The 17,346-nt window shown below is 30.9% G+C and overlaps 2 protein-coding genes across 2 annotated transcripts; both read left to right on the top strand.

Moving 5' to 3' along the window:
• Positions 1-1,126: 1,126 nt before the first annotated feature.
• Positions 1,127-6,249, top strand: LOC126845020 (bestrophin-1-like). The gene is made up of 10 exons (XM_050583590.1): positions 1,127-1,197; positions 1,324-1,434; positions 1,728-1,899; positions 2,752-3,120; positions 3,389-3,514; positions 3,882-3,989; positions 5,467-5,679; positions 5,824-5,938; positions 6,033-6,133; positions 6,208-6,249. Exons 1-10 carry the CDS (start codon positions 1,127-1,129, stop codon positions 6,247-6,249), a joined length of 1,428 nt encoding a protein of 475 aa, XP_050439547.1.
• A 4,905-nt stretch (positions 6,250-11,154) lies between these two features.
• LOC126844358 (uncharacterized) lies at positions 11,155-15,359 on the top strand. The gene is made up of 12 exons (XM_050582498.1): positions 11,155-11,172; positions 11,900-11,968; positions 12,054-12,083; positions 12,163-12,225; positions 12,539-12,598; positions 12,954-12,983; positions 13,182-13,211; positions 13,300-13,326; positions 13,498-13,548; positions 14,092-14,124; positions 14,586-14,675; positions 14,947-15,359. The coding sequence occupies exons 2-12, from the start codon at positions 11,908-11,910 to the stop codon at positions 15,195-15,197; spliced, it is 726 nt and encodes a 241-aa protein (XP_050438455.1). The 5' UTR covers positions 11,155-11,172; positions 11,900-11,907; the 3' UTR covers positions 15,198-15,359.
• Positions 15,360-17,346: the final 1,987 nt, after the last annotated feature.

Raw genomic sequence — 17,346 nt, 5'->3', positions numbered from 1 at the left:
TGTTTATATTAATCTTAAGATGCTTGTTTATAATGCCCATATTGTATTAAAGAACTATTTAATAACTACCCTTCGTAAATCGATAAGTTAATATTCAAAAACTGTGGGGTTCAAAGTTGATGCTATGCGCACGCCATCTGTTGGTCACCCTAATAATATCTGTTCGGCGGTATGGCGGCTCGCAGTATTTGATGCAAAATCCTTCTACATATTGTTTATATCACTCAAAATATTTCGAATGCATTTTTGAGACAATTGGTACCGAATAGACGGTGGTAAGCACTGAATAGATTAGAATTACATTTAGTGTACATTTATATTTTTTTTGCTGCCGTTTTGAGTTGTTTAATTTGGGATACCTATACATTCATACATTAATACTTAAAGTAAATATTGTTTTTTTTTCTGAAACAAACCATGTGAAAAAAAACGAATTAGACGTGTACTAAAGATAAGAAAGGAAAATTATGTGTCATGGGAACGGTTTAAAAAAAAAATGTTTTATCACTGTCACTGTTTACAGGTATGTTTTGATAAAACATTTGTTTAAGTCAATAGTGTCTATGATTCCGTTTTTTACCTTGCCATTATGGTAATTTTCATACATAAGCGATGTATTATTAACCTATTTAAAATGTTATTTACATAATGACAAGTCGGCTATTTGAAAATTCGGTTATAATGTTTTAGCCAATTTCAGTAATGGAATTGCATATTAAATGATTAAATGATCAAATAATTGCATATTTTGATATTTTGAGATGCATACTTAAATACATTCATGGTCATTAACATCCGAGCTCTATTAATGATGACTAACGGGTAAAGGAACTTTTGTTTTTTCGTGTACTAAGTTAGTGCTCCAATTTTCCGAGGAAAGGATCGGTCATTTTTAAGCTTTACGTAAATCCACAGCGGTTAGTGCATTGGCGTTTAAATATTTTCGAGAAATTAACTCACGGGTTACCGTGGCAATGGAAACGTTTGGCTCAGTGTAAAATGTATTTCATCATGTGCACGTTCAAGTGCCGAAAGGCGAATAGAAAAAAAAAATATGAACATTGTGTATGTTCGGAAAACGTCGATATTTGAAAAATTGCAAGTACTCGTTTCGGACTTTTGCAAAATGACCGTCACGTACACTCATCAGGTGGCCACGTGCCGCGGTATGGGCTGTTTTTGGAAATTGCTTTTTCGGTAACTCTATAATAATATTATCTCGCCGACAGAAACAATAGGTATTATATTATTGTCTGCGCTCAAAACCAAACTCGAACTGACCGCTATAAGACCGTGTGTATATATGTAATATTATGTTTGTAGCTGGAAAGGTAGCATTTACAAACTGCTATGGCCCAACCTGCTGCTGTTCGCGTTTTGTTATTTTACACTGAGCTTCGCCTACAGAAATCTAATGTCACAGTCCCAGAGGGAGTAAGTGTGTTTGTATCCTAATAATACCGGGAACTCGGAAACACAGCAGAACGTTCCCGTTCCATAGAAAACCTAATATATATAACTGTATAACCTGAGACGTATTTAGATTTTTGACGCTCTCGGTATAGTTTTAACGTCTCTTCCCCCAAAAAATAAAATAGCTATTACAGGCTATATTTAACTGTATAATTACAAGAAAATGGGAAGTTCCAGTTGTCTTCCCGAATTGCCGTTGCCCTCAGGTTGTATCCGTAAATGCTGGCGGTAATCAACTTGTATTATTCAAATAGCCTGTTCGAAAAAGTGTCATTGCAATGTCAATCGCACATGGACCTGATACCGGTATCCTTTGTGTTGGGATTTTACGTGGCCATTGTTATCGGCAGGTGGTGGAGCCAGTACCAAAGCATACCTTGGCCGGACTCGTTAGCCTTATACGTCAGCACGTTGATAACTGGCCAAGTAATTATCAACATCATTGCTATAGATTACTTGTACAGAGTAAAGTCATTCATTAACCATTAACATAGACCAACATTTACAATTAGTATTAAAGACATTTCCCTGATAACCATAGGAGTCTTATATTATTATTTCCCTATAAATTGACCAAACGGGATCCTCATATTATCATCGGATTGACTAGGATTCCCGTTTGCGTCTTTAAAATTAGAATCCCTGCGTTGTTCACAGTAGCCGAGTCCCTGTCCCTATAATACGGAAAGTCAAAATGGATATTTCATGAATTGTTCAAACGAGAGAAGCGACAGAAGAAGGTAACTTACTTAGCTCTTCCAAAGAAGTCCTGGATCTGACCCCCTACATGCTAATCATTGACCTCCATAGGGTATCCTTAAAAAAAACCTGTCCTTCCTTCAGGCTTTACAGGAGCCTATAGGGTATCACTAGGATTTCCGGATAACAGAAATTAGTAGCTTATAATCTGACTCATTGTCGGATCGACTTTTGCAGCAAACCTTACTTTTTGAAATGAACGCAATAGTGTAATATATCTGTGGCTTGGAGCAAGAAGGGCCAATGTCAATTTTGTGCATAAACGAGTTAGTCCGCTAATTGCAAAAATTGAATCATTCTTTATATACTGTGAAAAAATCACACTCTGAGGCCAAAAAATGAATTACTCATGAAGAGTTTGATGACAAAATTAACATAGAGCCTAATAGAAAATAAAAACTTTAAAGCTCATTTTCCGTAAGTTGCAAAAAGTGACATGATCCTTCTTGCTCCAAGCCACAAATATATATATATATATATATATATATATATATATATATTTGATTTTCGAACGTCCAGGATGACCGATCAAGACTAATCAGAAGGACCATATTGAGGTATGCGAATCTTAGTATATTAATGACGTTGACCATGATATGTCCAGCGGTTAAGAAACGTTTCCCAACAATGGGCCACATGATCGACTCTGGGTTCCTCTTGCCAGCCGAACAGACCGTATTCGAATCGATGAATGCCAAGACGAGTCACCCGAATTTTTGGATCCCCCTGGTTTGGGCGGCCACCATAGTGACACAAGCCAAACGAGAAGGGCGCATCGCAGACGAGTTTTCCACTAAAACGTTGGTGCACGAGATCAATAAAATTAGATCGGATTGCGGAAATTTACTAAGTTACGATTGGATCAGCATACCGTTAGTGTATACACAGGTAAATTATTAGCAATGTCTGCAACTTGATCACCAACGAGGGTGTCCTCGAGAACCTATTCAGGTGGGGTGAGAACAGACATAACAATTTGTACCTAATACAAATGAAGAATACACCTTGAAAAGTTAAAGTCTACATAATATGCATAGATCAAATTCTACAGAGTTTTTCCTTTTTGTTAATACATTTTTAATGCTAAAAATTCATATGAAAATCATATGAATGGCTGAAGATTTGCTGACAGTAATATATTCATTGTTTATTTTAGGTGACAACACTGGCGGTGTATGCTTATTTCATTGCTTCCCTAATGGGCAATCAGTATCTAGACCCAAGCAGGGGATACCCAACGCACGCCATCGACTTGTATTTCCCAGTGTTCACATTTTTACAGGTAAGCGAACGTTGGATTATAATTAGGGGTCTCGGTTTCGTACGTGAAATAATACATACGTGATCACGGTTCCGTGATCACGTGAATAAAAGTAATATAAAATCCGTATGTTTAATTCACGTAAATACGTTGTACAAAATTCACGTGATCACGTATATTAATATTATTCACGTGGTATCACGTGATATTCACGTAATATCACGTGAATCACGTGAATACAATTTTAAATTCACGGACAATTTCCAATCACGGGTCTTATAGCTCGTGATTAATTTCACGTGAATCCGTGAGCCGTGATTCACGTGAAGTAGGGAGCCCTAATTATAATAATATAGAAAAAGATTTCATTCTGATATTGTGGGTTTAGTTTTTTTTCTACATGGGTTGGTTGATGGTGGCAGAAACACTAGTAAATCCTTTTGGCGACGATGATGACGATTTCGACGTTAATTGGCTCATCGACAGAAATTTACAGGTAGTAAAAAAATATTATAAAGTATTTTATATAAGCTCAAGACATCTAATAGTAAAATATACAACAATGTTCAAACACAGATAAATATATAACTAAATACCAGAAAAATAAAATCCTTCAGTGGCATATTTTACCGCTATCATAATTATAACTTTGTTATATAGGTAAAACTTTGTATTATCTTGAAAAGAAAATAACTTGGTGAAATTAAAATTGTTCAAATATTTTTCTATTTTCCTGCCACGTAATGGTTGGCACTTAAGTGGATAATAATACTTGTTATTTGATGTAGAGGCTTTTGATTAAGTCAGAATCTAGCATGTTTATTATTTCTTTTTATATTGAGTCATTTTTTTAAAAAGGAATTTTTACCTACTTTCCGTCCTCACTATATCTTTTTTGCACACGATTTACATAAAAAATCAAGTTATGTTAGTTTTAATCAAGTTACTGACATTAAAAAAAAATGTTTTTGCCTATAACTTTCATAGTAATTCTGAGTGCCAACAAATTATTTAAAAGTGGAACACAGATAAATAAAAAGAAAAATTAACAACGAGTTCATTAATTTTTTTAATACAATCTACAAAAATATATTTAGTAAAAAAACGTTCTGTCTCCTTGAGACAGTGTTAATCTATGATACGAGCAAATAGAATTTTAATAAACATATATACAAATTTTTTTAAATGACTAGTAATTAAATATTTTATTGAAAAATATAATATCCGGTAAATATACACAGGTCCAAAATACCAAGTGAAGAATATCTAAAATTAAAGTATTCAGAAATCTCTATTTTTCCCCTCATAACAAATAATAAAGATAGAACAATCAAACAGAAGGTCGGAACCGCAGATTTTGGACATTGATATCCCTAACCCATCACGGTGCGTAGAGCCAAACGAGAAAATATGGTTGGAGTAGGCAATGTTGAATGTAGCACAAAGGAAACTTGAACAAACCCATAACTTGTAGAGTATGATAATAAGAAATGTTATGAATTTTATGGATGTTTTGGATCCGGATATTTTTATCTAGATTGCCTACAATGCCCGGAGAGGGAGTCCAAAATCAATATTTACTATTGATTTTCCTATCTTTAGGGACAACTATTTAATGTTAACTTTATTCGTTTTGCAATTGATTAGTACTCGATCAAATTTACTTAAAATATAAAATGTTGGTAATTACAAAAAAAGTGGGCCTGACCTCCGCTGCACGGAAGAGTACATAGGAACATGGATACGTCTTAATATACAAGTATAGGACCCTGGTACTTTTCTAATATTTAATATTCTATCTTTAACCTCTTATCACTAATCTCCCCCCCCCCCTCCTTACCTCCGCCGGCCACAATTGCGACATTCAGCATGATTTTGAGGACACATTTTTAGGATTTCCTCCAGTGATAAGACAATTGTCGTCTTACTTGGTATTTTCTGAATCACTGTTTTCGGATTTGTCTGCATTTTAGGTATCCTATGTAATTGTCGATGAGCTTCATCAGGAATATCCGAAAATGAAGAAGGATCAATACTGGAACGAAATATTTCCTGCAGAATTACCGTACACAGAAGCGACCAAACACTTGCAAACGCCTCCGTTTTTGGGTTCAGCTCAGCATATCGAAACCGGAGTACAGTATTTAGAGAGAAAGTTTATTGTGGCGACAGCTGGAACCGCAAGGGTAGGTGTTTTCAGCATAAGCTCTGTTGTGATAAACAATGTTTTTCTTTATCATAACACCTTAATATGCTACTTAATGTGCTACTTAGGTTTGTCTGGACAACAAATGTTGTTCTGTGCTTTCCTTGATTTTTTTTTGTATTAGATAAACGTTCGAAATATAGATTTGAAATCCGAAAGCTTTATCGAAAAAACTGATGATCTGAAAGGTATGTCGAAAAGACAAAATGAACGTCACGACGACTCTCAAAATTTATCAAGTACTTATAATTTGTAAAATTCAATTTTTTTTCCTACACTCTATAGTCAAAAATCACCTACCTAAGTCATACTTAAAATTGTTTATATGAGCAGAAGAATCATTATTGTCGTTGACCGAATACAATGTATCTGCGCCACCGCAGACTGTTGCCTCGGTCGCTCAGTGTGTTTCAAAATATACACCGTCATCGGTTGTAAGTTTTCTCTCTCAAAAAGTTCTAACTGAAAGCTTCTAAGATTTATGATTTTTTCTTTTTTTTAATTTTAGGTCGACGTTTGTGAAACTAAACAAGATTTTCCGAATGTCTAACAATGACGTTCAGTACCTAATAATTATTATCAATAGAAACCGTTGTGTTGTGCCTAATTATTGTTAAAATAATATTTCACTTTATAAAATACGTGTAAAATGTACAGAATTTATCATTTTTATGTAAGCGGATAAAATATAATACAAAACAAATTCCATTTTTTCTCATCAATACGAAACACTGTTCCAAAAATAGATTAAAAAATAATTTAAGACTAAGGTTGAAGTTCAAACTTAGTTCTAACAATTAAGAGAATTATATGAGAATTTTCCTATGACTTATCATTAACGATTTTCTAATTTATTACCTTCACGTGAACTATAGTAATTCTAAAAAAGTTAATTACTATATGAGTGAAAACCTACTGTTGTAATGCAACTGTTACTATTTTCGACAAAAAATATTTCTAAATAAAAAAAACATATACAAATTAAAAAGTAATTCATTATATAAATTACAGCTTGTTTTGTATTTTTTTATATTAGTACAACAACCTAAACTTATGGTACACAAATAAAACACGCGACCTTATGATCTGCTTTCTGATATAACTTTTGCGCCTAACGATGTTTTGTCTGTTCTTAATTTATTGAAAAATAATTTTTCAAATGGACCTAACAGTATATCTGTCCGTTGCTTGTATAACTGCCGGCACGCGATTGCATATCCCACAAACCTACTTTTTCGACGCTCTTTAACAGTAAGCGTTTTTGCTTCTGTTTGGAAAATTTGTTCTACAACACTTTGTCCATAAATCTGGTGAATCATCTAATGTTAAAAATTATAGGCCGATATCAATCATCCCCTATATTGCTAAACTCTTTGGATCTCTAGTTTATTCAAACATTAAAAGAAGCTTGAATCATATAATTGTTGATGAAAAACATGGTTTTAGACCAGGAAAATCAACTATTACTAGCAATATTGTATTCGCATCTTACCTGACTGATGTTTTAGAAAACAGAGGCCAGGTTGATGTGATTATAACTGATTTTAAAAAAGCCTTTGATACAGTGGATCATGGTCTCCTTACCAGAGAACTAAAGGCACTTGGCGTGGGTGACCCGCTACTTTCCTGGCTAACTTCGTACCTAACAGGCAGAAAACAATTTGTCAAGATACAAAATTCCGTATCTACCATGACTTATGCGTCATCCGGTGTCCCTTAGGGTGGTCCCTCTACTTTTCATTTTATTTATCAATTCTATTAACAAATGGATAAGTAAGCCTAAATTCTTACTTTTTGCCGATGACATAAAAATATATTTCAAAATTGATGACCAGGAAAGCTGTCTCACACTACAATCTGAACTTAACCTGGTTTTTTTCTTGGGTCGATCACCTTGGACTTGGGCTTAATATAGACAAATGTCATATTACGCCTTTCACCAAGCAGCGTAATCCCATTTCCTACTCTTATTCCCTTAATAATATTTTTCTCCAGCGAGTTTTCTTGTTTAAGGATCTTGGAATTTATTATACACCGTTTTCGAACTTTGATCACCATATCAATGCTACCGTCAGTAAAGCACTTAAAGTGATGGGTTTTATAAAACGCAATACATCGATGTTTAAGTCTGCAAACTGCCTTCGTACCCTTTATTTTGCTTTAGTTCGGTCTATTCTAGAATATGGTGCAACTATTTGACATCCATACCTAGCAAAAGACCTGATTAGATTAGAACGTGTTCAAAATAGATTCCTCTCTTATGACGCTTATTTATTAAAAATGAACCCCTACTTCACGACAATACACCCATTCGTTCTAAATTAAATATACCCTTACTCTCAACCCGTCGTTCAGACGGTTAGTAGTAGTATTATTGTATTTTATTTAATTTAACGGTTATCAAATACAGAATATTTTAATAATCGTAAAAATATAATTATTTAATTAGGTCTATATACTCTCTACCCGTGTTATTCTTCGTCGGAGAATTCGTTCGTTCGTTTTAAGTATAAAAATATTAGCAAGTGCCGCTTATCTAAGAAAAATTGTATTAGAGTAAAATCTTCGAGGCGGCCGCGTGAAATCAAACCATAGCCAGCAAAAAGGAATGATATCTCCAACAAAAACCTAACAGTAAAAAAGGGACAAGTTCCAGACCCCTTCCCAAAAAAGTCAGCCAATCAAAGTAGTGAGGTCTACATTGCGGCCAAGTCTGTCTTATGTCTCATTCAGAAAGGTCAAAATGTAGGTTTCCAGTTGATAATGTGTTAAGTTTTTTTTTATACTCGGAATTTTCGTTATATAAGATGTACTATAAAAAATAAAGTATACTTTAATAATACACCTTAAAGTGTGTAAAGAACACACAGTTATTTTTTTTTTGCGTTTTATTTACCTTAAACTTGTATTAATATGAAATAACGTACGAGTAAAAATAATACATATAAAGTTTAAAATTACTTAATAATTGTCTATGTATCCAGATTTTTCGTACTATTAAATACATTAGTACCTGCATAAAATACCTCAAAGTATTGTGTGTAAAAACACACAATTATTTTTAATTATTTTTAGTGCCTTATTTTGTTAGTTTTGTATCGATGCGAATAACAAACAAGTAATAGCCCACACAAAACACAATTTTATCAATTTGAAATTTACCACACAACAATGCGTTAAAAAATAATATGTAGGATTAATTTTTGTAACCTGATTTGTTATTATATAAATTCGGGCCAAACTAATACCAATGTGGTTAGCCAGGATATTTTTTTCACAACTTTCGCCATATATACAGGATGATTCTTTTATCATGAACCAGTCAATATCTCACTGGGTTTAATTAATAATTACATTTTTTTTTTCATACTGTTTTTATACAATGTGATCTCAACTTTTCACAATTTTGTTTGTTTGTAGCCCCCTCCCAACTTAGATTTTTTGATAGCAACTTTTGAAACTTAAATGGTAACGTATATATTTTATTACCTTTTTAAATAGAGAGTAATGTATTACAAATTTTGACTGAGAGATATTGACTGGTTTATGATAAAAAATCACCCTGTATATATGTACATAATATATTCTAAGCTATTTTTTTAGTCACTCAACGTTAGAACTCTGTTTGGATTATGTTACCTACAATACTAAATGTCTATATAGTAATTATTAAGACGAATTGGGATTTTTGTCTATTAGCAGTATAAACAATGAACCTGACACCCGCAGACATTTAATATAGGTAGAAAAATAATGGCAGGAATCGGAAGTAGAAATAAATAGTTGGTATAGACTAAAAAAATAAAATTTTAATTATTCGGTAATTATATTTTATTTTATCGATAGACAAGTCATAATACAGTACTAGACATATAATATTATGTATTTGATAACAAAATAAATTACAAGCAATATTTTATTAGAAATATCCACCGACAGTTTTAGTCCCGTTAAGTGATTATAAAAAAAAATATATTCGTATGGCGTTATTGACCGTGGCTATAGCTAACTTATGCAAGTTCGGTCGCCTGATCGCATGACATTTCTGTCATGCATACTGGGGTTTAATGGTATGGGTCTTTTCATTATAGTCCACATGTTACTTTTAATGTTGTAAAAGTTAAAAACCTAACAGTATTTTCAGCCCTTAAATAAAAAAAATAATAAACCAGCGCAGTAAGAAAGTATTAAAGTGAGGTGTAGTGTCTACAGATTAGCATCAAAGCGTTTACTTAAAAGTGATTTTATCCGAGTAAGCCAGTATAGTAGGGTCAGGGCATAGTGGAGACGGGGAGGTTGCAGGTCTGTAGGAATTATTATAACTGAACGTGATAAAATTACTTTCAAATAAACGCTTTAATCTGTGGACACAGCATCTCATTTTAATACTTCCTTAGTGTGCTTACTGGTTTATACTGTGTTTGGTTTGGGCTGTACTGATTTGAACTTACTATCCACAGATTCGTCCGAAGATTCACCTGGTTTGCAAACTGTGCACCGCTAAAGAAAATTTATCTCGGTTTATCATCTTCTTTGAAAAATAGTATTAACATGAAAATATCAATAAATTTACATGGATTCTAGATGAATTCATTTAACGCCATTGCTCCGTCTGACTTTATTTCTGCAGAAAGAGAAAACCGTATTGAGTTATCTTGCGAAGATAGTTTGAAAGCGAAATTTCGCCGCATGGAAATGATCGAATTTTGGATTTCAACGAAAGATGAATATTCCCATCTAAGTGATAAGGCTCAACGTATTTTCATTCCCCACCTGTTATTTGTATGAAGCTGGGTTTTCGGCAGTCGACGTTATAAAGAGCAAGTATCGAGCAAAAATCAATGTGGAAAAGAAATGAGAATGGCCGTGTCTAATTTTATTTCAAGATTTGAGAAAACGTGCAGGCTCATCCATCCCATTATTAAATTTAATAAACTAATTTAATTAGATTTATCAATAAATAATAATATATTATAAACAAAATTTTCTATAATGCAGTTGTTTGACTTTATATTTTACAATATATACATTTTATTTAATTTCCATTACAAGTGTGTCTGGTTTTTGTTTATTTTTATCTCCTCCTTTTGATTATTATTAATGGTTTGACTTAGGAATGGGCTTTGCGAGACAAAAAAGTATGGGAGTCTCTGCTCTAATGTAAACATTAGATACATGGGTGATTGTAAAACCCATAACTAAGAAACACGTAGTCTAAACACCGAGTCGAAATAATGTATCTACACCATAAATCATTTAAGAGAAAAAAAATGTACCAGTTGTGTAAATGAATGAATATTATAGTGACTCTGCAAAAACCAAAAAAAGAACATTATATTCTGATTATTCGGTTAAAATAAAAGCTGATGAAGACGACTTTTGTCTAAGAAATTCTACCAGCTTAACAATTTTAGTAAGTATTTCTATCAAACTCTAAAAAGTGTAATAACATTAAAACTAACAAGTCATTTTAGTAAGTAGTGGTTTTTTGACTAGGGGCGGAGTAAATGTTTTTTGTTGATTATATTTTATATAGGTACTTATACACCAACACACTACTTTTGTGAGGTATTTTGAAAAAGATTTCAGAGATTGTCTTATTTCAACACACCCTAGTGTACTATTTCAAATGATATTTCAATATTTTTTACAACGGTATTAACTTTATGTCTCAGGATTTTTTTTAACGGATTTGACATTCTCTTTAAAATGTTATTATCTTTTTTTTACTATAAAAACATGAATAGTTTTGCTTTAAATCCATTATGGGTTGATTAAGTAGCATTATGCGTAATCAAGTTTAAACGCTTGAAAATAATGTGTATAATGCCTCTTCCTGAAATCTAACTTTAATAACAATATTTAGTTAAATTGCGTTTTCTGTAACCTAACTTTTTTACAAAATGCAATTTTAATAGTTAACAGAGGCCAAATTTATATTTTCGTCTATCTTCATTGGGGTGAGCTAACTACAATTTTGGCCAAATAAAGTATCATCCAAGTTCGATTTCTACCTTGCTATACAAAAAATCAGTTAAGCGGTATAAGAAATACCGTAAAAAAAATGTACATAAATATATATATGTTCATATATTATATTTAGCATATAAAAAACAGCCTCGTTAAACCAAAACCTTCTAATATCTAAACTAGGAGCAACTGTGACTAATATAAATTGCTTATATGTTTCTTATAATTAGCAGATAAAATGAAGCTTTTCTGTTTTTTAATATCATACATCTTTGTAAATGTTTCGGCAGATTATCTAAGTAATTATTTTACTATTACCAACTTAAGGTTAAAAATTACAAATAAAAATTTAAAAAAAAAATATAATATTTTTTTTTTTTACAGCGGATTATAAGAAAGAGGTCTTATATGCAAGTCTGTAACATTTTTGTACTATAAAAAATAGTTTTTAAAATTCATTCATATATAATATTTTTTAAATTCTGTATTACAGATGCATCCATCGAGCGTGCTTATAATATGAATGATTTAACTGTAGGAGGTATTTCTGGAGCAAGTAAGATATATTTACTTATTAATATGCTAATATATAAATGTTTTGTTATGTGTACCTGATTGTCAAAAAATTTGTAAATTGAAAAGTACAGTTTTTATCAATAGTGAAAAGTGCACCAGGACGTAGAACCAGTGTACAGAACACTATAATATTTAAAGTAGCGTTTGCTAATAACCTCATCGAGTGAGTAGTGTTAAGTTAAATGGCTACTCGTTAAAGCATCGTTTACTATTGTTCTGAAGATTTATATGGTACCTAATTGTATATTATTTCAATCTTTTAGTACAACCCAAAACTCTTTTGTTTATTCTAGATGGACTGGAGCATGTAATTGAAATAATGGTTAATGAAAACCAATATTACAAGAATTTCGGTATAGTCGTAATTCAAATAATAATACAAAAAACGATAAAAGTAGAAAATGTATTCGAAAATAATATAAAAATTGCAACTCAAATTTATCATAAGGCAACTGATAAGTGATATAAATATTAAATTTTTCGCCGAAATCTAAATGGAATCTTTATAAAAAAATTACTGATGTAAACTCTGTCAACCTAGTATGATTATTATATTTCATTCTCTTCGCCGCAACTGCTTCAATGCAGCCATTTTATTTTCACTAAGATTCTAAAGTCTATATTTAATATAGTATTTTCTACTTTGACCTTCGTCTTCTAATTTATAATAAAATCCAATATCATTAATTTATGTAATGTCAATTTCAGCAAAAATCAATCTTATGATCGCTGTACCGGGTAATAGTTTTTGTTGAATTTTATGAACATATTTCCATTATTTCATTCATATTGATTTTCCCAAAGAGATTTTCATCGTATTGAAAAGTGGAGCACATTTATTAACATGTATTTTTCTACCTTGAGCTTCGTCTTCCTGTTTATAATGTAATAGAATATTAAATGCAGTATCATTAATTTATGTAATGTTAATTTTAGAACAAACGTGCATTGCCTATGATATACCGGGTAATAATTTTCATTGCGCATTATGGAAGTGTTTCTACATAGTTGTTTGATGTACTTTATGAACACAAGATTTTTGTTTTAATTTCAGATTTGCCATTTTGTGACAATTTGCGCAGTAACTACATTTTTATACTTCATGTTCAATATACTTAACGCATATTCGTAATTTAAAAATACTTGAGTACAATCATATTATGTACTTATTGACAACCACTAATATGACATTTTGGTTTCAATTATAGAAAATGTGTAATTACATTCAAATATATTTTGTTTTAAATTTTAGAATCGAGGGGTCACCAGAAAATGATGGAATGGCAAATTAGATATACATTAGGTGAATATAAAATTTAAAAAATTGATAATTATTTTCGCTGTTTGTAGTTATAAAGAAAAACTGTTAAAAATTCAATTTAAAGCTATTAAAGTCATAAAGCTATAAGTATATGTTTTAATCATTTGACATATGATAAAAACTGTTCATTTAAATGTCGCTATTAAAAAAAATGTATCATATAAACATTATAATTTTGCATTAATTAATTGGTCTAATTAATCTCAGTTTTAGAGTGACTGTAATATATAAAATATATTTTGGAAGACGGCATAAATTCAAATAAAAATCATATCCTTATTTTTTTTAAATTTTAGTTTATAGAAAATTTAAAGTTCTTAACTGTTTATTGTTTGCCTTTATACTGTTAATATTTAGTATTACATTAGATAAAATAATTAAATAGCGTGACTATTTAAAATAATTTTTAACATAATGAATGTACTTCAATCAGCATTGTTAAAATGTATCCCGCATTCAAATCTGCCTCATCTTCCCATACACAGATTTTATTAACTCCAAAACGATATTATGTATTTGTTACAGGTATGGACTATCCCGATATTGATCAAAACCAAAGTAAATACGAATTTTTCGATAGTAATTAATACCCTTGCTTGTTTAAGAGTTGAAAATTGCTTCATATTATTTATTTAAAAATGTTTTATGTCGAACAATAATTTTAATAAAATAAACTTTTTGTTGAGGAGAAGGAGAGTGAGAAGGAAATTGAGACTCAGTAACCATTTGGGGGGGGGGGTTGTTTGAAAGTTATATTTGTGAATAAATTTTTACCACTTTCCAAAACAAAAAAAAATTATAATTATATATTTATATTCACAATTAGCAACCTGGACATATAAAACGCCACGGGTGTAGTTTTTTCTTTTATTTTATAATGTCGGGTGCTCTAATTTAGGAGGGAGCCCAAAACCCTGAATATGTTCGCTTTTTGTCAACCTAAAGTTGACTACAATGTTAATGTGTAATACGATTTATTATTTCTTTCCAACACGGTTATTCAATAATTATTTTTGTAGATTTTGAAGCCTTAGATTTGAAAATCCTTGCAAACAATAGAAGAGAACATGTTGTTCCAGCTTTAAGAAATATAATCAGACGTGTATTAGGTAAATATTATATAATAAGGTATTAATTAGGAATAATTTACTACATTACAACAGAATAAAACTAATATTTATTTTAACAATTAACCAAATAAGTGATGGCTACTATGTACTAACATATACTTTCTTGTAATACCAACAGCATGACTGTACAATACAGACACTGTGCATTTACTAAGTTTTATGACTTTGTGTGTTGTGCACCATAAAAAAAAAATTAATAACTAGTAAGCTAATTTTAGGAAATTAAAAAAAAATTATTTTTATTTTTTAGATAAACCCGTGCAACATGTACAAGATGATGCCGCTATATTACAGATGTGTCGTTTGTTAGGACTATACAAGAGTGCACAATTTCCAAGATCATACATAAGTAGTCTTGAGATTAACACAGTTCGTGGTACTTGTATTCTTTGGGATATAAGTAATACACCAAAATGGTACAGAAAAAATAATGGCGTATGGGAGCAATTAAAGGTAGAAGGTACAGCACAGCCACTTGAGGAGCAGTTTAAAATAATTTAGACCAGGGATCAATGGCTTAACTCTTTTAACATTGTATAATTCCATTGTTATTTTAATGAAATAATATTTTCATATTGCACTAATATCCTATTATATATTGCACTTATAGATGTCATTTAATTTAATATATTTCATAATAAATTGTTTTACTCACGATTACAATCACAGTTGTTGCTTATTTGTAGATTTAAATAGATACTTAATGTACTTATGCTTTGGGTCATTCCGCACTGCATCGATCTATATTTGTCTGGGGCGTCAAAGTGGTCTTCTTTTTTTTCTTAGATTTCTTCGATCAATTATTGTTGTTGGGCCTTATCTTACTTTCTCTCCCGCTCAGATATAACCCATCCACTTAAATAAAAACAAACAGTAAAATAATATATTTAGACTTTCTTTACGATTAAACTCAACCATGACCTAACGGGCATATTCAATATGAATAAAATAAAATAAAATAAAATAAATGTTTATTGGCAATAAAGTACTTTGGAACTAAATAATAGTTGGGATAAAATTTTCATCAGAGAAAAAGTTGTTTGGTAAAAGTATATTTGTGATATAAATAGTAATTTTTGAATAATAATGTTTTTGGGACAAATGCTTCTCTGACCAAGAAATTTTGTGGAATGTGGAACAATAGGTAATGTCCAATAAATTGTATATATATATATATATATATATATATATAAATGCAATACTCTATTGATTATTACAATAATCTAAAGAAGTTCTAAATCAAAAGGAAATGTCTATTTAACTGTCTTAATTGATTTTGGGCATGTACTTTGATTTCCAGTAGAGATTCTGCACTGATCGAAATACAAATATAATATAATAGTCGTTATTAGTTTCGACGCAGAGCTGATAATGTAAAGGTTTTTATTTTTATTTGTGTAGTTTTACCTTCGACTAGGAGATATTTTTTTTTGTACCTTTAAGCCGATAAATTATTTTCTTTTAGAATGATTTATACGATTATCATGTTTCTTTGTTAATTACATTTATTTTGACATCTGAAGCTTATAAATTAACAAGTGTTGGTTTTTTTTTTAATCATAATTTATTTATTTTTTATTCCATCTCATTGTATCTAGAATGTTTTTTTAAGTCATATAAACTTAAGAGAACACACTGTGCATTCCTGCGAGTAATCATCGTGGAATAAAATACAAATCCAATAAGTTATTTTGATTAGGGAAAAATTTTTATAATTTATTTAGAATCGCCAATTGGAATTTCAGATTTTTGAGCAGGACTTGAAAACATTATTTCTAGTGTTAGGTTAGCTAGTGTCTCTTATAATATAAATAAAACAAAATATAATACGATGAGTTAAAAAAAAAAAAAAAACTCCTATAGAAGAAAAGTGATTTATCAGGGATCAGCAAATATAAGTTCAAAAGTACAACTATCTAAGTAGGTACATTGGTAAAGTCATGGCCTATGTACCTACGTATTTTTATCGGGTTTCTTTATTTTATGACGATATTTGAATCATCAGTTATCATCACTGCGATAGGCTTAAGTGATCACGACCGAAGGACGTCAAAAAAAAAAAAATTTCATCTTACTATATTATTTTAATATGTAATGTTATTAGCGTCAATGATAATAATTATTATTCGTGCCCCGAGTCTAAACGAAGTAAACGCGTTTGGTATACAGCAATTAAAACCGTTCGAACGTTATTATTACAAACCGATTGTTTTAATTACAACACTTTGCATCGTCCAATGTGATGTCTGATTCGGCAATCAGTATCTTATCTGGAGTAAACAAATAAATAAGTAACGAACCAGTCGTAATGACTGGGTTTTTTAATGACCCATTAAAGATTAAACTTAGTATGAACTAAAAAAAAAATTCCCGTTATAATCGAAATTGTAAGGAAGTCTAAAAAAAAAGTAAATCAGAATTCTAGTAATAAAAATACAGTTTGCGACGATTCAATTGTGAAAACTGTCTGTTGATAACCAAAAACGTAGTAAAGCAATGTTTTTATATTTTAGAAAATTTCGAAAAATCTAATTACACCAAACTTTTTGATAAATTTGTATAATGAATTTTTTTTATAAATGTGCACGAAACGAATCCAAATTTCAAAGCGGTTTGTAAGAAGACTTTCTCCTCCAAAAAATAATGATTC

Source organism: Adelges cooleyi, unplaced genomic scaffold (genome assembly GCF_023614345.1).
Source record: "Adelges cooleyi isolate 19-005CV unplaced genomic scaffold, UGA_ACOO_1.1 ACOO_flye_CR_arks_rails_tigmint_CR_PRNA_651, whole genome shotgun sequence".
NCBI classification, from domain to species: domain Eukaryota; kingdom Metazoa; phylum Arthropoda; class Insecta; order Hemiptera; family Adelgidae; genus Adelges; species Adelges cooleyi.
Note: the sequence above shows the minus strand (reverse complement) of the source record. Positions and strands in the feature narration are given on the sequence as shown.